General features: G+C 38.5%; 1 protein-coding gene, 1 long non-coding RNA gene and 2 pseudogenes across 49 annotated transcripts in view; 2 read left to right on the top strand and 2 right to left on the bottom strand.

The window, feature by feature from the left end:
* Positions 1–2,860: 2,860 nt before the first annotated feature.
* LOC113666280 (uncharacterized) overlaps positions 2,861–24,959 on the bottom strand; it is a 46,955-nt gene continuing 24,856 nt past the window's right edge. For 14 of the 47 annotated variants that reach the window (XM_089198596.1, XM_089198569.1, XM_089198593.1 and 11 more), the window contains 6 exons: positions 19,428–19,484; positions 6,787–6,878; positions 6,153–6,429; positions 5,849–5,967; positions 4,352–4,416; positions 2,861–4,115 (listed from right to left, as the gene is read on the bottom strand). In XM_089198596.1, the coding sequence (XP_089054722.1) occupies positions 3,977–4,115; positions 4,352–4,416; positions 5,849–5,967; positions 6,153–6,429; positions 6,787–6,849 (663 nt within the window). In that variant the 5' untranslated portion in view covers positions 6,850–6,878; positions 19,428–19,484 and the 3' untranslated portion in view covers positions 2,861–3,976. Of the gene's footprint in view, positions 4,116–4,351; positions 4,417–5,848; positions 5,968–6,152; positions 6,430–6,786; positions 6,879–11,065; positions 11,201–11,926; positions 12,965–14,124; positions 14,380–19,427; positions 19,485–19,755; positions 20,807–24,959 lie in introns of those variants that run through there. The other 33 variants (XM_089198578.1, XM_089198600.1, XM_089198601.1 and 30 more) reach the window with 9 other exon arrangements.
* On the bottom strand, positions 10,047–14,390 carry LOC149049705 (uncharacterized; annotated as a pseudogene). The gene is made up of 3 exons (XR_016183948.1): positions 14,125–14,390; positions 11,927–12,964; positions 10,047–11,198 (listed from the first exon to the last, which is right to left on the bottom strand). The product of XR_016183948.1 is annotated as an uncharacterized LOC149049705 (transcript).
* Positions 11,126–12,205, top strand: LOC149049706 (uncharacterized; annotated as a pseudogene).
* Positions 16,542–23,276, top strand: LOC113666282 (uncharacterized). The gene is made up of 2 exons (XR_003445790.2): positions 16,542–17,444; positions 22,533–23,276. It is a non-coding gene; the product is annotated as an uncharacterized LOC113666282 (long non-coding RNA).

Here is a 24,959-nt window from a genome sequence, read left to right as displayed (position 1 = left end):
CACCTCTAATAATACCATTAGTCTCTCCTTCTCTTACATCTTGTCTCCTCTGGTACAACCGTAGATTATTGAAATGGACCACTCTGGACCTCCTCGAGTGCCCTTGAACTTCCTTGACAAGATGTGAACCGTTTTACAATCTCGTACAATATCGCCCCTGCCACTGTCTGTGAAACTTGCTTCCTTATCTTAGTTCCAACTGTGGCGTGTAGCGCAGGACAAGATTACCAGGTTAAAAAACCGTGTACCTCACTCCCTTGTCATGGGTATCCTTCTGGCGTCGCTAAGCAGCCTAAAGGTTCTGCCTAACATCTCGATATTCTTCTTGAAGATCCTCTTGAACATCAGCAACGAAGTCAGTGTAGGAACGTTAATTGTATTGTCTTTGTCTTTACCCACCATCACATCCAAAGGTATCCTCATCTCTTTTCCAAGCACGAGCACAAACGGGGTGTGCTCCGTGTAGGAATTATCACTACTGTGATAGGCCATCATACAGACATTAAGGTGTTCATCCCATGTAACTGGACTACCTGAAACTTTAGCTTTCAACATGCCCTTTAAAGTCTTGTCATAGTGCAGATTCTCGACTTGGCAGTCGCACTCGGGCTGATAAGTGCTCGTGCGCGTTTTGTTAACACTTAACTGCTGGCAAATCTCCAAGAATATCTTAGACTCGAAATTTCGGTCATGATCGCCATGAATGCTGTCAGGCACTTTTGAGCAGGTTATGGCACGCTGGTTGAAGATTGCAAACGCCTCCGCCCATTTGGTTAAACTGCACTGAACTGTTAAGATGTAGCAGTCTCCTCTCCGAGACCGTGGCAAGGACCAATATGAATGCAACGCATGGGGTTGCCAGAGGGAAATGACTGCAGTGGTACTCTGGGTTTTGCTTGCCTCACACTTGGCACATCTCAAGAAAAAAACCGTTCAGTCCCTCTCGTACATTTAATTGAAATTCTTATAAGGAACTTCGCAGAAAAGATGCCATTTACGAGGTATTTGCTTTTTGAAATGGGTTTTGTCGAAACAGGTATAGACACATGGCTGGGTATAAGGAATTTGTAAAAGACCTTGGGATTAGTACTGAATGGAAAATCAATAAGGACACCAAGAAGTTGGAGTACAGAGATCTTACAGGGTCTGAAAAACTCTTGCCTTTCCAACACATAAATTTCTATTCACTATTATCAGAATGCCATGACGCGAATAAGCTGCAAGCCCTTTGGAGTAGTTTCACGAATATTATAGGTGATCTTAAATTAGATTACACAACATATTACGCTATAAATGACTGTAAATATACGAAAATCATATATGTGAACTGCGGATAAAGAAATGAATATGGAAGGGACCTCTGCATTAATGAACACTATTTGAGCAGTAGCAAAAAATTTATTAGGCCTTATTTTAACTACCACTTAAGTAGTGTTCATTACTGCGAAGATCGCTTCCCTATTCAGATTATGCCATCTCTAACTGTAGAAGTTGTGTAGAATAATTTCGCGATACCTGTGAAATATGTTTCTTGTATACAGTATTCGAGTAGTCTTTTTCACAATGACGACCGCATCAGTTACAACAGAATCACAGACTGAAATACGTGGGTAGTTTATACCCATATGTTTACATTGTATGTAAATAATGCAAGTACAATAATTCTTCATCAACTATTCATGGATACAGAAAAATCAACGTACATGTGTTAAATCAAATGTATTAATGACGGAACACATATTTGTATCCACATATGTTGCTATCTCCACGGACAAATGTAAGGCGAGTTCTTTTCAACGCATGGCCTCCATTCGTAAAATTTCTTACTGTACACATTGAAATGAATTTTAACCATGTTCCTCACTTTTTCATCCTGTGTTGTCTCTACTGGATAAATGTTTCTATCCGTAGTTTATTTTTTTTTGTAATTCTTAGGCTTAGCTTCGGCGAGTTCGTCAATAAAATTATTCGGAATCTTACGCTCCCGCTTCGCTCTGTTGTCCGTCTTTTAAACATTGGCGCTCTTTGCATATCCAATAACACTGCACATGTCAGGTGAGTAATGTGTTCAGCTTTCTATGGGATAAGTTTAATATGCCTCGAATGTTATTAGTTAAAAAAATCAGTCCCTGACAATCTGCACTTCATGACGAAAGAACGCATTTCAACTGAATGCCGCTATTCAAAATAATCACAATTGACCGATCAGAACAAATGCGATTATCACCAGGAACCAACGAGAACTCAGATGTTATTGAGAGTGACTAGAATGATGTAACATTCTGGACTTATTAAACATTCCATTCGCAGTGTTATGCTAACTGTTTCCGTAGGGAACAAACCAGAACGCATATGCAGCGAGGGATTCTGGTACGCGTCAGGAGTTCCGTTGTCACCTTTCGGACGATAAGTGTTAAAACTCGCCAGATCGAAGTCTTAATTTTCTCATCCTATAATTCCATTCCTTGCGATTTATGACAAGGTAAAACCTTGTTAATAGGTTTTTTCAATGACATCACCTGTTTATTGAATAAAGTTCGTACCCGAGCTGGCGCCTTGTCAGAGTTCTTGTCTGAAGCGCTAAATTTAAACTGTTTAACAAGGGATACCCAACTCGAGATGGTTGAAGCTAGAGCAAGCAAAAGGAAGAAACTTATTACGCTGGTTACTGCAATTGACGTTTTCTGTGATCTAGCACTGAACGTTGAACGTACTTGTTTTATGTGAAAAAGAAGCAGATATTTTGAGATACTATCTAGGCATACTCCAATAGATCATAAGTAACAACAGGTAAATATGCGTGTGGGATCCAGCTCACCAAATAAATGCTTGTAGATGGGTATCATTGACGCATTACATCTTTTGAATGCTCCTTGTCTTGCTTTATTTAAACTGCAGTATAATCAGTTAACATAGTTTCGACACTAGTTACTTAAACCTACAAACCAAGTTTAGTAAAATGTTCCTTACAATAAAGCTGCCTATAAAAAACATTAACACACTCCAAAAACATTCATTAGCTTGAGATCTTGAAATGCTTTGGAAAAAGTTATAAATCTCATAAAGAGTTTAAATGTATCTAAGTAAGAACCGAGACTAGTCAAAAGTTATTTTAGATTAAACATACTGGCATAGCAACAACTAGTACAAATTCAGTCCGTAGAGACGTTCGTCACAAGAAAAAAAGGTAAACAAAAAAGAAGCAAATACAAAAAACGAATGAGCACGAATCTTAAGAGCAGAGGGAAGAAACAAAAAAATTGATTTAAACATACTTTGGAAAAAATTACTTTTTTGCGCTCCTCTTTAAGGGAAAAAAAATCCATTTGTTAATTTATTACTTTTATTTGCACTGGAATGTTCCGGTGTGAAAGAAAACAAACGATGACAAAGAAATAAACCAACATAAACAAAAATCGAAGCCTTAACTTCGAAAAGTTGACTTGAAATAATTCTAAACAAGAAAAACACGTTGTTGCTTCGCTTAAAACCACTCTCCTGTTAAAGGTGATATAATTCAAAACTAATTTGATTTCAATCTGTACTCTAAGCAAGACTTTCACTAAAGTAATGGATGCAAATAATTCGTTCCTTCTCCTTGTTTGATTGTTTTTGTTTTGTTTCTCACCTATTTTGCTCTTTTTGCATTTGTGTATAAGTTGATAGTCGCGCCGAGAATGTAGGGGAGACGCAATTTTTTTTTGGTTAGGAGTAGTACAGTTTACTCCAATGAAACCTTTTATGCACCACTTCCAGCAAGAAAAAAAATTCCGTCTCTTTTGCATTATTGGCGCAACTATTTTGATATAAACAGGTACAAAAAGAACCAAAAAAGGGGAGAAAACAAAACAAACACAAGAAAACTAAGTTATTTGCATCTCACCACCTTAAATCTACTCAAACTATTTGTAGGAAATGGTCGTCAACATTTTAGTCTGAGGGAAATCATGACATAATGACTCTCCCCACTCCCTTTCTACTTGCATCCACATTCAGTGATGATGTGCATCTCCTTCTCTTTGTGATCACCCGTGTGAACATGTTCTGTGGTGTAGTTGGTGGCGATACAAGCCCTCTCGCGAAAAACCAAGCAGTGCTGGCTACAATACTTGTTCCTGTATTGGAACAGATAAATAAATATATAAGTTGAAACGTTATTGGTGACGTCATCCACGAGCTTGTCCTATAATAGATCATAATTAGGAACCAACCAAAATGCCTGTATCACTCAGCTTATCATAATAATTGCTGATTCTGCTTTCAAATGGTTTACAACCGCTGCCACAGACTCTGTCAACGAAATGCATAAAATTGCCTCAAAAGATAAATTGTATGGAATGGAGCGACTCACCCAAAGAAACAGCGAACACAACTCCTGGGGCAACCAGTACCGACACACGTTCCAACATCTTTTTCCTGAAAATAATCTCAACATTGAATGAAGGAACAAACTTGTCGATCTTTACATGCCAATGTATTTACAAGTATGCTTTAAATTCTCTAATCGTCTTTCGTTCTTTTTTCTGTCCTTCAGTATTTTTTTTTTTACTTTTCGTTTACTACTGGTTTTTCATTTAAGAAGGATGCACTTTTTTGGAACAACTTCTTAACCATTAAGCTCTTAAGAAAGAGATGCCTATTGTCATCATTTTTTTTCTTTAAGATATATCAGTACGTTATAGAAAGTTACGTGTTCGTTCCACCTTGTCTTTATTTCGTCTTATTCATTAATTATTTCACTTTTTTTTAGCTCAGTGTACTTCTTAATTGTCGTCACTGCTTGGTTTATCACCTTCTCGTCGCATGAAAGACTTTGGAAGACCTTGACTCTTGCCGGAGTGAAATTTTTCAACCTTTTAAGGCACTGGTTTACTGAGTCAATGGAGTGAAATTTGTTCTGAAATCATACGCCTGATTTCAAAATCCAACGAGGGCTTAGCTCATGTTTGATTTGAAATCACAAGTATGATTTCAGACCAAAATTGCACAACATGAAGTTCAATTACCACTTTTTCACATCTATTTCGAAATCGCAACATTCATTCGCTCGAATACAGGTTTTTTATTATTGATATGTACAAATGTTTTATTAATCCAGTATTGAGCTGGTTTGTAAAAAGTTGCAAAAGTTGTCTTTCATTTTCCTGCAATTTGATTGGTTTCTTCGAGCAAGCCTTTAAATCTTACTGATTGTCTTAGTAAAGCTCTCTCATTGGCTAGGAAAAAGAGGCGATTTAGAGCATAAGATGGTGCGACTCGTGAATAAATGGCACCAATAAGAGCCAATCAGATTGCAAGGATTACCAGTGATTTCAAAATGGATGTAATGAAAACAAAAATATTTCCGGGAACCTATTTAAATAATTAGGTAAGTGAACTAACTTACGGTCTTAAACTTTGTTTCAGCAATCGTTTCTCTAAGTGCACACCAGTGACTACGAGTGACCACGGGTGACCACAAATGGCCACGAGTGACCACGAGTGACCACGAATGGCCACCAGTGACCACCGGTGACCACCAGTGACCACGAGTGACCACGAATGGCCACGAGTGACCACAAATGGCCACGAGTGACCACGAATGACCACGTGATTTTGATACCAGACAAATATTTTAATTACTTTTTAATTGTAGACTCTTATAGTCACTCGTGGTCACTCGTGTGTACTCTTAGACACGACCATCGTTTTAAAAGTATATTTGACACGGTACCAAACATAATGTAAGTTCAACGTCGCACAAGCAACGAAATATGTTTCTCTCACGATGATTTTGATTGTCATCAGCGATCTTTAAATTATGATTTCTTTTACCGATCACTTTCTTGTTACAGTCTCCATTACACACCTCTTGGATCCACGTGTTGCCCGACTTCCTCTTGAAAACTTCACGAAAAGCAACGCGGTGGCAAATTGGGTTCACGCAACCACACTTCTTAATAACGCGATGAGTTAGCTCACCTTTTCCTATTTAGAAACGAGTGGTCAATTTAAGTATATCTGGATGACCTAGAGCTATATATTTTCCAGTCTAGCCCACCCACTTAGTTAACCATCACTTGTTTCTAACAAAGGGAAGGCATCACCTGCTGCACCCTCGCAACAACACCTCTTAAGAATATTCAACATTTACATCTAGATCAATATCCTACCATTTGGCCCTTTTATGGCCATCATTAGGCTGTCAATGGCCTTGCACGCATGTCCACTGCTTCCACAAGAACCATGGCAGACACCTATGTCATGACGAATGCTGTACGATGTTCCGTCAAAGAAGGTTTTGAACAAAGCTTGGCGACTGCAGCCGCTAGAGGTATTTTGATAGCCACACTTAGCAATAGCGGTCTTGTACTTTGAGCCACCAATGAGGGGATAACTTCTGCTGGTCACCTCAGTCGGGTTGCATGAAGAGGACCCACTGGACATCTTCTATGATCAAATCAGATTTTTCGAAAGGTTTATTGGATCAGTTTAACTTCACTTTTAGAAAGAGGAAGGCCTTTTGCGCCGCTCTGTAACTTGGGAACTGTGCTGAATTCTTTCCTAAAGCGTGTAAAGATACGCTGTAAGAGCTCGGATACCTCTCGTGTCTAAAAACCCTTTGAAATTCATGACAAGTACTATTTAGAAAGAGACAAGTGCGATGCGAGCATGAGAGAGGTATGCGAGGGTTCCTCGAGGTTTCTGGGCGCGTGCTTAGTTCGCTGGCTCGAGTCTCGCGGGCTCTTCGCCGCTCTTGTCGCAACGCTAATGTAATAGGTGCATGCTCGTAGGATCCATTCTCACCTCGGGAGTAGCTTTGATGGTGTCTGAGTCAATGGCGTTGCAAGTTTCTACACATCGCCCCATATCTGCTTCATAAAGCCTGCGACGAACGTCTAAAAGCAAGAAAATGTAAAAAAATATCGTAAATTCAGTCACTGCAAATAAAATACCTTTTAATATAGTACACTTTTTGGTTTGTATTTGAAATGAAATATTTTCCATCCAGTCTGCAACTTCCAACTCAGAGGTTGATCAGAAGTTGACTTCATCGTCATTAACATTAGGTTTCGAGTGATTGTACCATAGAGTTTTCTCTGTATGTGTTACTTAGGCTGTGCAATGATTACTTGGAATATGATGAAGGGCTCACATTCAGATCCACACTTTAAAATGGCGCTCCGAGATGCAACAACATCAACAACAACAACTTTAATTGTAACCTACATTAATTTACATGATACAAAATAAAATGGACTTAAATTTTTTCTTAAAACGTTTGAGAGAGAGAAGGTTTATGTCATCACTTATATCATTTTATAATAAAGTTCGTATATAACGCGCGCTGTCATTGGTTGAAAGAGCGTCCTCTGTGAGAATATAGAGCATAGAGCTGAGCTAAAGCTGTCGCGCCATCTGCCAAATTGGACTATGTCCGACCTTTTCCGGGACTTCTCTCTAGCTTTTTTTCGTTAATTGAAAGTGAAATTTCGAAAAAAGCAAGCCGGCAAGTAGCAACAGAACAACCAAACAAAGGTTTATAAACATGCCAAGCGCCGAAATTGACGTTATTATAACGTGAGCAGAGACGAAAATCCTCAAAGAGAAAACGAAATGGACAGTCCGAGTTTTGAAGGTTTTCACGCTCAGTTAGATTGCAAGCTTACGAATGGTAATAAAAATCAAACACAGCTAACACTCGTATAGTATATAAAGTTTGAGTTCAAAAACAAAACAGAACAAAACAGGAATGATAAAAAATATAGCCAAAGTGGCATAACTGCTATAATTCATACTAATCATGACGGTGTCAGAGCGACTGCGATCATGCTGAGGTCCAACGTGGCAAGCTCGGAGATCGCCAGTGAAACAAGCCTCAGAAATTAGATCGACCACCCTTCGAGTGAACAACTAAGAGCTTGCTCTGATGTCCTTTCCGATGCGTTGAGTGGTGAAGGCCACATCAGTCACTGCAACCGAGTTTTACGGCTCTGTCACCCCGAACAATCTTCATGTTCCGGTGAGCATGCTCTATGGCTGTCGTTCTTTCGTAAAACTCGCCTTGAGCAATTTGTTTATTATTTGTCATGTGAAAAAACTTGCGTGTTTTTGTGAGCCACAATTCGGCCGGATTTCACTGAACATTTCACTTCCACATTCTGTAATGATTAAGTGTAACAGGAACAACTGTCCTGTAATGTGTACTTAAAATTGGATGGAGTCTTCTCCAGAGTTTTCCACAGAAAAAAATTATGGCGCATTGAGTAAAATGATACATAATAGGTATATGAAGTGTTACATTTATGTAAATTACATTTGGCAAACGTTGCTGTTAACTGCCGACTGCCATTACTCCATTTGGCAATGTTTAATGTATGATATATACATACATTTATGAATAATTTTTTCCAATAGATTGTGTCAGAGTCACCGAATTTCTATGATAAGTGACTCCTAGACTCGGCAGCTATACATCTGTTGTTTTTAGACATTGGTACCACGAAAACTAGCGTCGGCGATCCCATTCTCAAGTTGAAATTGAGTGAATAAACATGAGGTTGTGACCAAAAATTGCATAAATTAACGTCAGAGGTCACGTATTTCAGAGTAACGTGATCACGAATCTTATGCAGGGGCCAAAAATTTTTTCACCACAAACGTAGTATAAAGATAGGTCTTTCCTGTGATGGTATGTTTGTCGGCAAACAGTTTTGCCCATTGGAGATATTTGCAATTAAGAAACCCTAATTTTTTTCGTTTTTTGAATAGTTGCGTGACACAGTTAATGATTAACTGCTTTTAATTGACAGAAGTTATATCAAGTTACCCCAACTTTACGGAATGTTTTCCTGAAGGTTCAAACAACCATTGGACATAATAAGGTTAAAATCCATCGCATTCTGTTAGTGTGAGAGAGATTCGTTAAAGTGCATTTTTCGAGCTAATTTTAGCCTTTTACCCCAGGGATTTGATGAGGGGGCTCTGATACCCCAGGGATTAGCCAGGAGCCCAAACTACTTTGGATTCTCGAATAACTTAGTGACCTTCATAAACTGTGAAAGTTTGAAAGAAATCGGTGAGATGGCATGTGTCACACCTGCCCAGCGGATTTGGACCCCCTCCGGTCAAAATCCGCTAGCGGATATGGACCCTTTTTGGATTCGTAAGCTTTTTGTCGATGTTCTTTTCAATCAAAACACAACATCTCCTCAATCTTAGGGCCTTTTTACATGGATACGCATGTTTTGAATTTAAAACATACTTTAGTACGCACTGGAACGTGAAGTATCATCCATTTTTACTAGAACGTTAAAGGGCAACTGACGCCAAAATTTTTCTTTTTTTTTGTCCCAATACATTCCTCTTATGTTAAAGAATCCTAAATAAGCAATTTAACGAAATATTGCGCAAAACCAAATTGTCTACAATTTTTTTTGACGCTCAATCGACAGCAATTTTGAAAACGTTCCGATTTTAGGTCACATGATGTGATACGTCACACGTGTGTAAGGCAGTGAAAAGAGTCATGTAAGACCTGAAAGTAACAACTTCGCCCTCGCTGTCCGACCGCTGCCGAAATTTACGATTGGAAAAAATAAAGAGATTTGTGCTATTTTGTTATAGGTCACCATTTAGAGACTATGAAATACGAAGTGAGAAATAAAATAATGAAGGCTGAATAATCGAATCGCGAGGGATGGCATGTCTGTAGTCAGAGCCACAGATAAATTGCACGCCTTTCCAAATAGCTGTAAAAAAATATATAATCCTATAATTTTTTCCTCTGAACCATTATCGAGTCCTATACTCAGAATTATCTTTTAGTACAAGCCGAAAAGTATTTGGCTTTAGATTTCGTCCAGTGTATATCACTGTGACCTCAGGCCCATCGGTTCTGGAGTGAGCGCGACTAGGCGCAAAGTGTTGTCGCGTATTATGGGAAGTCGTCAACTGGTCTCGTGAACGAAACTCTTCTTCCACGTTCCGTAAATGTACAAATTTATCCTTTTTTAAATTTTCTTTTTAACGGAGACTAGTGAGCAGCACAAAGGAAGACTCCTTGCTGTTGTAACTTTTCGTTTATTTCTTTCGACGCTAGCTGAGAGCTCTCCAGGGATGATGACAACTAACATTCAGCAGCATATATAGCACATTTGTGTGCTTAAGTTAAATTGGGCAGCATATATAGCACATTTATGTGCCTAAGCTAAGTTGAGCTCATATATAGCACATTTGTGTGCCTAAGTTAAATTAACTTCCAGTGGAAGTGAATAATAACAGAAACGTGCTACAAGAAACGCCTTGTTATGAGCGACACACTCAAGTGTTGTTTCTCATTTGCGACCGAAAGGATACTCCTTTCAAAAGTCTGTTACTGTCAGCTGTGTGAACAGTAAGTTACTTTCGCTCGTTTATCGTAAATAAAACAAGCCGCGTTGACTTTTACAATATGGACGGAAACCAACAGGATGTAAAACGAAAAAAACGGAAACCAGGGAAGCGCTGTGTCGTGATGTTTTGTAACAAAACAAATGCAGACGGAGTCAGCCTTCACCAGTTTCCAGCTGATGAAAGTGTGCGGCGACAATGGATTGCATTTGTGCGAAAAAGAGAACCTAATAGTTGGACACCAGGTTCGGGTCACATTTGTAGCGACCATTTCTCAGCTGATGACTACGAAGGATTCGGTGCAAAAGTAGCTGGATTAAGCTCTAAGCTAGTATTAAAGAAGTCCGCAGTTCCTTCTATTCAAGCTTCTCCTATTCCTGAGCAAATAAACGAAGCTCGAAGAATAAAAAGAAAACTCTCACTGTCTAACGAAAAATTGAGGGTAGAAGACTCGAGCTCCGTGGTCACACAGGAGACTTACACTACACCAAAACGACAAAGCCGGGCCTTATCAAAACTAACGGCAAACAGGGTATGAGAAAGATATTTCTCGCTTTTGCTTCTCATAGCTTTTGTAGACCTGGTGTCAGTTTATGTATGTAAATTAGTTGCTTTCGTCACTAAAGTAGTAATGTATTTAAAAAAAAAAAACAGTTGGTGGTCGAGTATTTACAAGAAAAATGGAAAATACTACCATTACACATTCAAAACATTCATGTCAATGCGGAGAGTGACCTATATCCTGAATGTGGGCATGGCAACCTGCAAGGAGAAGCAGCTGATCGGCTTTGGCTGCAACCAGGTATAGTAATGGCTATATATTACACCTGACAGAAAAATAAAACAATTTTTATTTTCATAATTTCTTGTGTAAGGACAGAAATTAAAATTGCGTACAACAGAAACTTTCAACAATGTAAAGATTTTTCGAAGGCCTGAGGGTACTTATATGCTGTTCATAAGTCTATGTAATACATTGTAATTTGAAGCACTAGGTTTGCAATAATATGATTTCATAACTCATAGGCTTATGCCCAGCTGTTAAACTGGAGGAGTTGTTACTGAAGCCTCAACCGCTGAAGGATGTAGCACAAATATCCCCAAAATACCAGACATCTAATCTGGAAGCTAAGCACAGCCTGGACATCCACTTTGTGCCAAAGCATACTGCCTTCTCTTACTGGGGGATTTATACTAGGTTTGACTATTTCCCTTTGCTATTCTCACTCTGTTTGGTTCTTTACAAGTTTTGCAGATCACAAAGTTGCAAACATTGCCCTGAGATCTTCACTTATATTTATATCATTTAACAGATTGTGCCTTTCTTCCCTGCATTACAACACCAATGCAAACAGGATGCAGGCAGTGACAGATGAAGGCAGGCTACGCTACTCAGTTGTATTTCCAAAAGCTAAAAAAGGAGATCATGCTATCAAAAAAATCAAAACACAAGCTTCTCATGGTGGGTATGATGAAGATGGGGCACAGGAAGTTAGATATTGCACTTTTTAGCTTATGGATTAACACAAGCAAAGAATTAGCCTTTGAAAATTACCTCAATTTGGGAGCCATGAAAAATAACAAATCCAAGCTCCACCTCATAAAGAACAAAGAAGGAAATTAATAATGCATTTCAATTTACGGATTACTGCTACAGCATTATAAAGGACTTATTTGCAAAATATGAGGCAAATCCAATGAATCTCAAGGAGTATGTGACAAACTTGGCCATCAACACCCCACCACCCCTTACTGCAAATGCACAGAGACTTGAAAAGGAGAGGCTGTTCAGAATTATGTCAGCCGATACAACCGCACTATTCTGGTGAACTAGTTGACCTAAGTATATAAAAACCAATACTTAAATTCTTGTGATTTTAAAACCTAAAATATCATTGTAAATTGGATAAGGGTTATTTTGTGTGAAGTAAAAGCATGTATCAGAAAAAAATTGTAACTTGCATGTGCCAGTTTCAGCTAATTTGAGCTCCTAAGGGAGACTTTGAAAACAAAAGTTATCTCCTAGTGACATAAGTAAAGGTTTCTTCAAGAAGAGGATTCAACCACAAGAATACAAGAAGATGTATGATAAAAACTTATTTTTTGGAGAAAAATGTTAATGGAATAACAAAAGGAAAGAAAAGATAAATTTAACCCTTGCACTAAAGTTTACTCATCTGCATAAGTAAAACCAGTAAAAACCATGTCCTCCTCCAGCTGGTTGGGCTCTGGGAGGTAGGCACGTATGCAGTTCACAGCACAAGAAGGCAAAGGGATGCGGATATTTTTGCCCTGAGTACCCTAACACCAACTGACCAGTTGCCTGTAAGCAATGTGGCAGTTTCTCTTATGTTCAGGCCCCTCATAAGCAGAAGAGCCATACTGCTGCTTGTATTGTAGCCAAGCTGCCTGCAGAACCCAGATATTGAGGCACACTGCCATAAGCCCTGGATGCTGCACAATACATCTGGGTTCTGCCTGCAACCGTTCCTCCATGACATCTGCCAAAATTTTATTCCTAACTGCATCTACTTCTTGGCAACAGATGCTCTCTTCCTCCCTTTCCATCACTTGGCAGTTTCCACACTGACACCTTGTAATAAATAATCAGTAAAGTAACGAATTTTTTCACAATGTTGAATTGGAGAAATAGAGAGCACAACTTGTTTGATTGTTTTCACCAAAGGGGACAGTTGTAAGCCCTGTTACTATCACAAACGTGAAAGACAACTCAAACTTTAGGATATAAACAAGGTGCAAAGACCACAAGTCAATAATAAGTCATTATGAAGACTTTGTTCAATTCTCTACGGTAACCAGTCAACTCGCCGACGGGTCAACTCGCCGACGAACCAACTCGCCGACGTATAAAATCGAGTAGAGACGTCGGCGAGTTGGTCGTCAATCCAATACAACTTATCAATACAACTTATTATACCAAGGTTTCTCAAAAAATCTGACCGATTGTCATGATGAGTCTTTACAGTGTTGTTGTCACACAATAACTCGTTCGCGTTTGAAGCTGTTTGAGTCATTGGTGATGTTTACTTCGCTTTATTCGCCTTGAGATCCTTATAAACTTTGTTGCAAATAAAAAGAAATGCTTTTTACTAAAGATCTCGTCTAGAAAGCCAAGTTTTCGTTAAAAAATCTGAGCGACTGACATGATGAGTCTTTACGGTGTTGTTGTCGCACAATAATATCTCATTCGCGTCTTAAGCTGTTATAGTCATTGGTGATGTTCACCAATGTTCACTAATGTTTAAGCTTCTGTTAGATGTTCACCAATGTTCACCAGTGTTTTTTTTACTAAATATCGTTTAATTTTCTGTATGTTTAACTTCTAATAAGTTGTATTGGATTGACAACCAACTCGCCGACGTCTTTACTCGATTTTATACGTCGGCGAGTTGGCCGTAATTCAATTCTACATGTCCAATGCTATTTTTCGCTGCTTCGTGTTTTAAAGTAAAAGCCTAGAAATCTATAATCGTTCGCCAAATTCAACACAGGAAAACTTAAAACCGATTCAATCGCGTGGAAACGTGTATAATCCACCCAATTCACCTTCACAAGCGTGTTACTTTCAGTCTGTGAAACCTAAGCTTCGGAAGGTGCTGGCGTGTAGCATAAATCACTTCGCTTCCAAGCTATTCAAGAGTCTGCACATTTGGTTTTTATTTACCTGATCGCTTCTATATTTAATAAGCGACTGATTTTCAGACACTAGATTTAAAAACGTATTGTACTCACCATTCGTCGCTTTCCTGATTGAGGCGGCCGCGGCGCACAGGCTCTTGATTCTCTTCCAACTTTCGCCCTTTATTCTCGGTTCGTCCTGGCGGTTCAAATCGCCAGGGCCTTATTTCACCAATAGGTTCATAAATTCTCTCATTATCTTTAACCTCTATAAAGGCCTCAAAATCGGAATAATCGGACCCAGAAGAAGAACTGCTTTCAGTTGAGCTACTATCCGCCACATTTACTTTGCTTAGTGTACACACGCGCGACGTATCAGGTCACATGATCAAAATCAAAGCGTTTATGGCGGGAGTTACTACATCACGGGCGACGAGCGGGGATAGAAAAAACGACCCAAATACGAGTGGTCAGCGGTGAAACAACTTTCATGCTTCATATATAGACAGATCATTTGTAGTATCAGGAAACAATCGTGTTGTAAAGCCGAAGTGTAAACAGTTTACTTCGCTAAATAAAATGTTAAGCAATTCAAAAGTGTTGATTGTACATATATCTTTTACTGCTTTAGTAAACAATGAAGGCATCGGTGGCATCCGAAAGGTACCAAGAAGAATTAAATGTACGTTTTGTAGTTGCAGAAAACAATCGTGTTGTAAAGCCGAAATGTTACCAAGTTACACTTCGCTACTTAAAAAGTTAAGCAATTTTCCTCAAGCTTTAACTGGAACAATACTTTTAATGCTCTATTAACCAACGGAGGCATCGGGAAAGGCATTGGTGACACCGGGAAAGGCATCAAGAAGAATGATATTCACGTTATGTAACTTGTTGTGTGACGAAAAAAAAGTATCTTGACTTGTTCAAAGCATTAATCACAGTTGGCTTCCTTTTCACTTGAATTTTGTATCCACAGCCTAAGATGAGAAATTCAAAATTTCTATCAGCTGAAGTTCTTTTACTGCTTATTATATCTATTCAATCACCCCCAATTCACGTGGAAAAAAGGCAAGTAGGAAAACACTGAGCTTCGAGAAACAGCCATGTTAAGGCTAATGTATTTACCATTCCTTAAATATTTACAATCAAGACCACTCGTTCGGGAGACCTTTTCTCAAAAGATCCACACGTGCAAATAATGCTGTTTTCCGTTCGAAATGTTTTTCTTCCTATTCAATTGAACAACTGACTTAGCGTTTAAGCCGAGAAAAAAAATCACAAAGTTTGAATTCTGGGATGTTGTCCACTGTTGGCTCCATCAAGTTACGATTCTGCACCATTGACGCTCGTGAAAATCTATCTTAATTGACTACCAAGGACTGTATTTCTTATCTTGCAAATTAAGGTCTGTACATGACATTAAGTTCATCATCTGGTTCGTTGTTATAGTCAGCTTTAAAATTTAAACTCTACTTGTGCTGACAAGAAGCCACCCTAAGGGCAGGTGAAAGTTCCTGCCAAATTTGATTGACATTTTTGACAACCGGAAATCATGATACTTTTTTTTCGTCACGCACGTCACGCAGCTAGCTACAAACCATATATATAATTATTCTTGGTGCCTTTCCAAATGCCACTGACTCCCTCTCCGAAGTCTCCATTGTTTATTAAAGCAGTAAAAGATATGAGTTCAAACAACACTTTTGAAAAATTGCTTAAACTGTGAAGTAAACTGTTAACATTTCGGCTTTACAATACGATTGTCTCTGGAACAACAAATTATGTCTCTATATGAAGTATAAAAGCTGTTTCACCGCTGACCGCTCATATTTGGGTCGTTTTTTCTATCCCCGCTCGTCGCCCGTGATGTAGCATTTAGGACAGTCTTCCCGGCGAAAAAAGGCACAAAGAAGCATTCGAAGCACCTTACTTCTGTTTCAATGTGTTACCTGAGGCATTTAGACGGTATTCCAAAAAAGTGACCTTCTAGCCGTCAGTTACCCTGTAAGGATGATGTTTTCACTCAGTTTTGTTAGGGGTCCAAATCCGCTAGCGGATTTGGACCATATCTAATATCCATATCCATATTGGACCCCCCGGTCCATATCCGCTACCGGATTTGGACCGGGGGGGTTCATATCCGCTAGCGGATTTGGACTGGGGGGCCCAAATCTAGGAGGGTCCAAATTCGCTCGGACACCGGGTCCGGTCCAAATCCGTTAGAACATTGGGTCCAGTCCAAATCCGTTAGGACACCGAGTCCGGTCCAAATCCTCTAGGACACCTGGTCCTCTAGTGGACAACAACAACAACAACAACTTTTATTTCAACACGATGGTGATTAAAGCGTTGCCGCTTATGGGGTCGTGCATAAGACTCTTTAAACAGTTGAATGTTGAATGTTTTTTAACAGACTCTTTAAAAACTCTTCACGGTGGCTAATTTACGTTTTCAACTCAGTTGTTAACAATAAATTACCTGAGAAGAAATACAGTTCAATATGAAAAATATTCACGCAATTACTCACGTTTTCGAAAACGATACACATGTAGTTCAATGACACGTTTTGCGAATTCACGTGGCCGGTGGTGAGCGTAGACATTGCTGTCTTTCAAGTCATTATTTTTTTATCAGTCGCATTTTGTATAGCCCGAGATTGTACTGTTGCTATTGGATCAGTCGTATTTTGTATATCCCGAGATTGTACAGGTACTATTGGATCGAAATAACATAATGATCCCAACTAAGATTCGCAAATTTGGGTTGTGTCCTCGTGTACCGGTACACAAAGGAACGAAACATTAACGAACTGTGTCACAACTCCATGTATGGATATAAAAACAATAGGAATTCCCCCGTGTACCGGTACACCAGGACAGCCCCCAAATTTGGTCCAGTCACAAGCTTGGAACCCGAGTCCTCACGAGGAATAAACGTAAACACGTTTTCTGCGAAATTTACGTGGCATGTCACGCTTATGTTTGTAGAAGGCCTTTAAGTTGAATCGCGCAGTTTAAGTCACGTTGAATGTTTACATCTAGTTTGGAGCAAAACTCCCGTTTAAGGTTTACTTCCAGTTTGCATCACACATCGCTGGACTCTTTATCTGCACAGCTCCTAGATACGATTTTATCTGAGAACATGAATATCGGTTGGTTAAATGGTTACTTTTCGATCACCTCATCCGAAGAAGATCGACGCACGTTCTTGGGCACATGCTTAAAAAACCACGTGAATAAAAAATGTGACTTTGAGAGTTCCCATACTAATATAAAATACACATATAATTAAAACTCGTCGAGACCGCTTTTCAGTCTGTGCAAAGTAGACCAACGAATTTTCATTGCAGAGAAACAAGGCAGAAAGAAGTTGTCCCTGCTGATTATTTTTTTTGAAATATTCCTTCAGGTATCAATGATGTCTTGAATCTTTGGGTATGTCTTTTATTTTATTGCTACTTTTTTCCTCAGTCTTAACAAGCACTAACGCACTAATGTATTTTAAAAAATTTCTGAATCATAGCAGTTACTAAGGTCTTTCGTATGCTGATACTCTAAGGAGTAAACATTTTTCTTGGCACAAATCCTATCCAGAGTGTATGAGAATGCAATCCCAAAAAAGCATTTTTAGTTTTTGTAGTTCGACGTTTCCGGGACCGAATTGACCTCTGAATTTGGCAAGCTTATTTAGATATTCATAACTTCGCACTAATGGTTCGAACGGAATGTCTGGTGTGGGTCACGCTTTCAAATCAACACTCTGTTCTCTGTTTAGAGTACTTTTGTTATCTATGATGTATGTGATTGTCTTTTTTCGTGTTTTGCTTTTGAGGCCAATTTTGGCAGAGTGTATTTGATAATCCAGTAGTCAACTTACTAGACATGTCACTTATTCAGTAATTTTGAAATTTATTTTGTATTTGAGAGCCATCAAATCAACGGCAAGGCTGACGATCCATTTACAAGAACTAAGTATTGCTGATAAAGAGATTTCATATGTACTGCTCAGTCCATATTTTTTGCACCGGTGATCTTTTTATCTTTTCCATAAATGACAGAAAAATCACGACCAGAATGTTATGAGTCAGTTTAGAAAACGTCGTGGAAATTGGTAATGTTTAAAGCTCGGATTTCTGCTCAACGACCTTCCGTTAGTTTCTAAGGTTCTTTTACCATGAAGCATGAAAACTTTGCGGCTCTCAACTTTTTACGAATATTCCTCGATCCGTAGAAATGAGTTCTGACAGATGCCGTCCGGTGATGAGAAAATCTGTACTAGTAGATAATTAATATGTCAACCTCGTGCATGGGTAGAGAAGTAAATATCATGTTTCGATCTTCTACAGACTTCGCCTTCACCGCGTTCGCATAGCCTTTTTGTCCTATCTGTCCTCGCTTCATTTATGAGTTTTCTTTGTCTCTCGCGTGATTTTTAAGTCGATTCACAGCAATTAAGTCGATTTTTAAGTTCCTTCGCCTTTTGGATGTAATTAAACTTTTGTAAAAGTAAGATCCTTGAAGACAAATCGCATCATCTGTTGTTACAGAACCCTCATTAAATCGATTGTTTCGCTAAGTTGACGGCTAACTCCTAATTCTTTTTAAAAGTTCCTGATGCACGCTTAAATTCTTTTAAATTATACGTGTCAACTTCGTTGATCGGTCGTTTGAGTGAAAGACAGAAGTGAAGAGCCTGCAACTAGCTCGCAAATTGCTTTTTGTCAGTATAATTAGGTTCAACCTGGGTGCAGAAATCGGGACAGTTGCGGAGAGAAAATCTTTAGGCAGAGACTAGCGCACAGACGTATTTCATGTCTTAATAGTCAGGATATGGTGAACTTCATAACGGAAATAACCGATGCCCCTAAAGTGATCGGCGAGCTGAAAAATCTCAAAAACAAAATGAAATGTGCACCGTACATCATGAAACATCGCGTGCACCAGGATAATAAATTACTCAAACTGTTTAATATTGATGTTTGTTTCTTGGGCTTTGAAAGATTAGGGGCGCTGTAGGTCGTTGACTCCTGAGCATCTTCAATGAGCTTGCGTTCAGTAAGGGTTAGTTATGTTTGAGATACTGCTCAAGTGAATGCATCGAGTAAACCTACGTAATCAATTTGTAACTGCTCTTGACTTAAATTCGATGGAAATTAAGGAAAATGTACCAGCATTCATGATTCGCCGTAATAAATGTAAAAGAATCTTAAGTTAGCTGCCCTCATATTTGATGAAATAAGTTCATCCATGTTGAAGTCAGGACATCTTGTTTTAAACAAGTATTAGCATGTGCGTCATGGCGGGGTATCGAGCTCGCTAAAATTACTTTTCTTCTTTAAATAAATCAAACAAACTTTTCATATAGCTAAAACGCATTTGCATGAATTCTGTATGATAGTGATAATGAAGGACATTTACCAATCCCGATCGTAGTTGTGTTGGGTAAGCGGTAGCAGCTGCAACCTTTCTTTCTCCCTATTCAATAGAAAACGGGAAGCAAAAAATAATTATTTGGTAGTTGGAGCGTTTATGCCATTTCTTAGCTGCAAAAGTCCATTGATTCTAACAAGGGGGAAGCATATAGAAAGCAAGGTCTTATATCACGTAAAAGTGTCTGGAAATCGTACTTTTCCCGTTATGTTCGGCCTCACTTTGATAATCAGAGCCACGGATCCTACTTTCAGAATCCTTGTTATTCATTACTCAATAATTATAATCAATTCAAGTTTCAATTTCTATCATTTACCAAAAACTGTTGTTTGAATGGTACCAGATACCAGGACAAGAAGAATCAGGGTTTTTAGGATGTCCATGTCTTCTTAGTAGATTCGTGTTCGCACTGATAAAAGCGATCAGAAAAGCAAGGCATCTATGGGCGAGCAGGAATTTTAAAGCCACCTTTCTCCGCCCAAGTGTCACGTGATTTTTAATGTAAACAAGCCGCGGAAGTTCTGACATTGAGTCAACCACCTACTACCCGTGTACGAACTTCGACTTTGGCATTTTGTTGTAAATAATTTCCAATGTCGTGAAGCGCGCGTTTTTATGCTCAAAATTGATTGTATAGCTTTCCAGGCCACATGAATGACGGCCAATGCTACCAGGACATTCCGCGTATTGGACATGGCAGGCTATGCAATTTGCCTGAGCTCGTCTACTGGCTGACAAGCGCTACCTGGCGAGAGTTCCACTTAAAGCCTCTAGGCGGATTGCGCGAGATCCCAGACAGAGGCAGGCAAATAAGGCTTTGCGCTCTCTATTGAATGCAAACAAAACACTCCATCGGATTCCACAAAGTGTATGCATCTGCCCACTCTATGGCGTAAGCGATGTTTTCTACCATTTGCTGTATGTACGAGTGGCTTTTTATCAAAAAGGAAAAAGTTGGTCATTCGTAGTTTAAGAAATTTGGATTGCGGATTTTCACGGAGAATGCAGAGAGATGAATCCTCTTGTCTATCTTAAATTAAAGGCAACATGCGTGTTCTCTAGCAAGACTTATTTATTGTTGACTTCCGTGATTCAAAGAAACTGTTTAGGCCCATTTCATTATTACACTACTTGTGTGCAAGTCGAATTGGATCATTAAATGTTTTGTTTGTTGAGTCTATTCATGTAACCAATCTCAAATCCCTTGAAATCTTTACCAAACAAAATCCAAACTGACCGAGTTAAATGGCAAAACAACCACAAAAAAACCCACAATACTTCTTCATTGAATATGTAAAAAGAGCGAAGAAGATATGAGCGAACTTCGCTAAGTCGGAAAACCCTTTTTCTATCGACTGCTGCACATCTTTCATTTTACTCAGAAAAAAAATGGGAAACTCTTAACCTTAACCGAGATCCACTAATTCGAAAAATTTTGGAAAACTCACATCTCTCCATGTTTAGTGTACTTCCCTAAAAGCGCTATGGATGTGTTGCTAAGTCTCTGAGACTCTGAACCTGTGTATGTGATAAATTATCAAATACAGAGTTCGAGTTCGACATTAGAATAGCATAGTATTCAGTATCAAAGAAGAAATCGAGAAGCCTAAATATGTAAGGAAATCGCGAAGAGAAGGGCTCCGTTCTTAAAAAAAGAGAAGTGAGGTCTGTCGCCATCCAAAGCCCTACTCAAGCCACGCTATCTGCTTTACCGCAAGCAAACCACTCAAAAGATCCATTATACCCACGTCTCGGGTACTCCAAGAAGACACTTTTGATGGAAACACAGAGGTAATCGTTTCATATTCATCGATGAATCTTGCAACATATTAAATCTTCTTTTTCTATCACGTATACTTTAACACTGATTTGACCAAGCAATCAACAGGGGTTGAAATACTTGAGAAGGCTGGCCATAGAAATCCTGAGGTATGAAGGTTTCACATGATGCTACATTTACAGCTGGTTTGCATTGTGATAAGCATTTTTTTCCACAATTACAATATACATGTGTGTCATTCAAAATTCCATGTCAATACTGATATTTTTGTCCAATTTACTACGATCAGAAATATTCAACAGAGTTTAATTCATTCAAAGTGAAAATATTTACCAATATATGGAGAGTTACATTTTGTTTATATGTAGTTCAAAGAACATGCAAATTCTGAAATAAGAAGTATATATACTATGGGTTGCATCGCAAACAAGCCTTTCAGCTGCAAAAGCAAAACTTATTATGTTGCTACCTACTTGTAGTGTCAAAGCATGTGCCAAAGCATGTGCCAAATACTCCAGTTTCTAGACGAGATTGATGAACAGTGCAGAAGTCTATGTGTGCAGAAACCTGGAACTGCTGACTTTTGTGTCTTACATGCAACTAGGAATAGTACCAAGTCGTCCCTTGAGGATTTCAGTCGGAGCAGCTTATTAAAGAAATGATAGGTTGAGCTCCTAACTTTCTTGATTTTAAGACCGCTGAGCTGAAAGTTGTAACAGTCTGAAAGAAATAATTTATTTTACCTTTCTTTTTATTGAAGCAATGATGTAATTTTAATCTTGAAACATTACAATTGCAAAATGTAAACCTTCCATAAGCTTGATTTATCAAACTGAATTATGCAAAAGAAAGAAGCTAGAGCGAAGTCAAAGCTTGTGATGTTTTTTCAAGGTTCAAACTATATACTTACCTATCTTTTTCTCTTGATCTTTAAGAGGGATGTGAATATTTGATTCCTATGCATCTGTTTTCAGTAAACTCAAGGTCAAGTGAGAAAAAAAATTTGTAAAAATATAACACATCAAGTAACGACTTTCATTTTTGCTTCCTTAAGTTATTTTGGAACAAGTAACTGGTACAATAGAAGTAAAATAATTTTATTCTCACTTTAAATAATAACAAAGTACATTGAAATCACAGGAAATATCAAAGCAGTGTCAAAAGAAACTTGTTTGGCATGTTTTCATTGTTAAGTAGGTCAAAGAAAGTTAGGAAAGTTGTCTAGGGTATGTGGTATATTAGGGCGAATAAAAGGGTGTTTTTATAAGAGTTTCAAAACATTGCTGTTTTTCTTTGTTTTGTATTCATCCCAGCTCAAGTGCAGTCACCTGTACAATCATCAGGATAGGATTCACGAAAAGCAAAAAATGTATTCTTTAAAGACTCAGCATACGAAAGACCTCAGCAGCTGCGATGATTCTTAGAATAACCTTTTTGTCATCTTTAAGGGTCAGTTACGAGTTCAGAAAAAGCTCTTCAGGGCTTTTAAGAAAAAAAAGATTAACAATGAAATAGAAGACATACCCAAAGATTCAAGAAGTCGATACCTGATGTAATGTTTCAAGACATAAACTGCTTTTCGGTCGTTTCCATACACTAAAGATTCGCTGGTCTAGTTTACATAGACGGAAAACCCGTCTCAATAAACTTTACATACCCTACATCTAATTCATATTAGGGTCTCAAATTCAAATTTATTGGGAACGTGTACACCCTGGCATGTGACCAGGGACGTGCGTCGATTTCCTTTGAATTTGGTAATTGAAAAGTGTTAAATTGACCGTCGGTAATTTTTCTCTCATGTAAAATTAATTTTATTCAAGAGAATTATGACCAATCAATAGGTAGTATTTGAGTGACATGTTTACCTCTGTAAACCCCAATATAAATCTACTGTATGTATGAAAGCACGGGGAGGGTTTGAAAAGGTAGCGGGGAAAGGCTGGAGTTGATGATTATGAACTAATTAGTAGAATTAGCCATAGGATTAATTTCCATAAAGATTACCAATTCCCCTACTTAGCGTGCTTAACTTTAATAAAGATGAGTCCTAAAAATTTGTACAAAGTTTATTAATCGATCACTAGTTATTCATAGAGCAGCCTTTACTGTGCTCTGTTCTGTTGTAAAGCACGCAGGAAGCGGCTAAAGCACGAAAGAAGTGTGGGGAGAAACACGCGACGTAGTCTCTTGGCGCTTCCTACGTGCTTTAAAATGGAATAGAGCACAATCAAGGCCCATTTATTTGTTTTATAGTAAAGAATTCCCACGCAGTACTTTCAAATTTCAGAACAAACATTATTTCAAAGCGAACAACCGTGTCGTCAGCATGCTCTATACTCTCATAAAGCACGCTACAATAGGTCAGTCAGAATCCTTGTTGGAATGGTTTAAATAATCTGATTGGTTGAACAAGACTTAAGCTGTCAAAAAATGTCAATCCATCAAAAAGTCCACTAACTAAAATAGTTCGGCAGGTCGATTTTAACACTTGCCTGAAGGATTTGAGTCACTGGTACAAAATTTCGGGTCATCCTCGGTGTAAAAACCTGACGAGGTTTTGTTTTGTTTCATGACGTATTGTTTTGCTTTACGCTATTGTTTATAATGTTTTGTTGTCTTTGTTTTACGTCACTCGTGAGCTTCACAGGTTTTTACACCGAGGATGAGCCAAAATTTCAAAGAGAAATGTTCAGAGAAATCCGGCTGAATTGAAAATCATAAAAACACACACGATTTTTTAAATGACAAATGGTAAAAAAACTGCTCAAGGCGTATGTTTCATGAATGAACGACAGCTGAATTCGCAGGAACATAAAGATTGCTCGAAATGACAGCGCAGTAAAATTCGGCTGCTGTGACTGATGTGGCCTTCTGGTCAACGCATCGGTAAGGATATCAGAGCAAACTCTTAGTTGTTCACTCGAAGTGCGACCGATTTAATTTCTGAGGCTTGCCTCAATGCGATGACGGGAGATCGCCCTGATGAGCGCAAGCAAGCCGCGATGGACTTCAGCACGACCGAAGTCGCTCTGACACCGTCATGATTAGTGTGAACTTTAATAGTTAAGCCAGTTTGCCAATTTTTTTCATCATTCCTGTTTGTGAACACGAAACTATATATACTACATGAATGTTAACTGTGTTTGATTTTTATTACCATGGGTAAGCTTGCAATCAAACTGAGCGTGAAAAGCTTCAAAACTCGGATTTCACGTTATAATAACATCAATTACGGCGCTTGGCATGTTTATAAATCTTTGTTTGGTTCTTCTGTTGCTTTTTCCGGCTCCCTTCTTCCGAAATGTCGCTTTCAATGAATGAAAAACAGGAAAAAAGAACAAAAATTGGGAAAAGTTCGGGAAACATAGTACAATTTGGCAGATGGCGTGACAGCTTAAGCGCTCTTGCTTTAAATTCTATACTCTAATAGAGCGCGCTGTTTCAACCAGTGCGCGTTATATCCGAACTTTATTATAATTTAACATATCAATCACTAGTTTGATATAATATAGAATACTAAACTGCAATTGGAATTTCATCTTCCTATTGTTTACATACAATCTAAACTTTTACATGCCCGTAAATATTACTTTTTCTCGCAGCAAAAGTTGATAGTGCAGTTGTTAAATACTGAATTGGCACAAAAGTTGTTGATATTACTTGTTAACGTATTCTCTAGCACTGGAATATTGGCTAATACATCATCTTATAAGTCAAGTGTGGTATCAAACGCGAAA

Source organism: Pocillopora damicornis, chromosome 2, assembly GCF_964200805.1.
Source record: "Pocillopora damicornis chromosome 2, jaPocDami1.2, whole genome shotgun sequence".
In the NCBI taxonomy this organism is placed as follows: Eukaryota; Metazoa; Cnidaria; class Anthozoa; order Scleractinia; family Pocilloporidae; genus Pocillopora; species Pocillopora damicornis.
The sequence above is the reverse complement of the archived record's forward strand: the minus strand, read 5'-3'. Positions and strand labels throughout refer to the sequence as shown.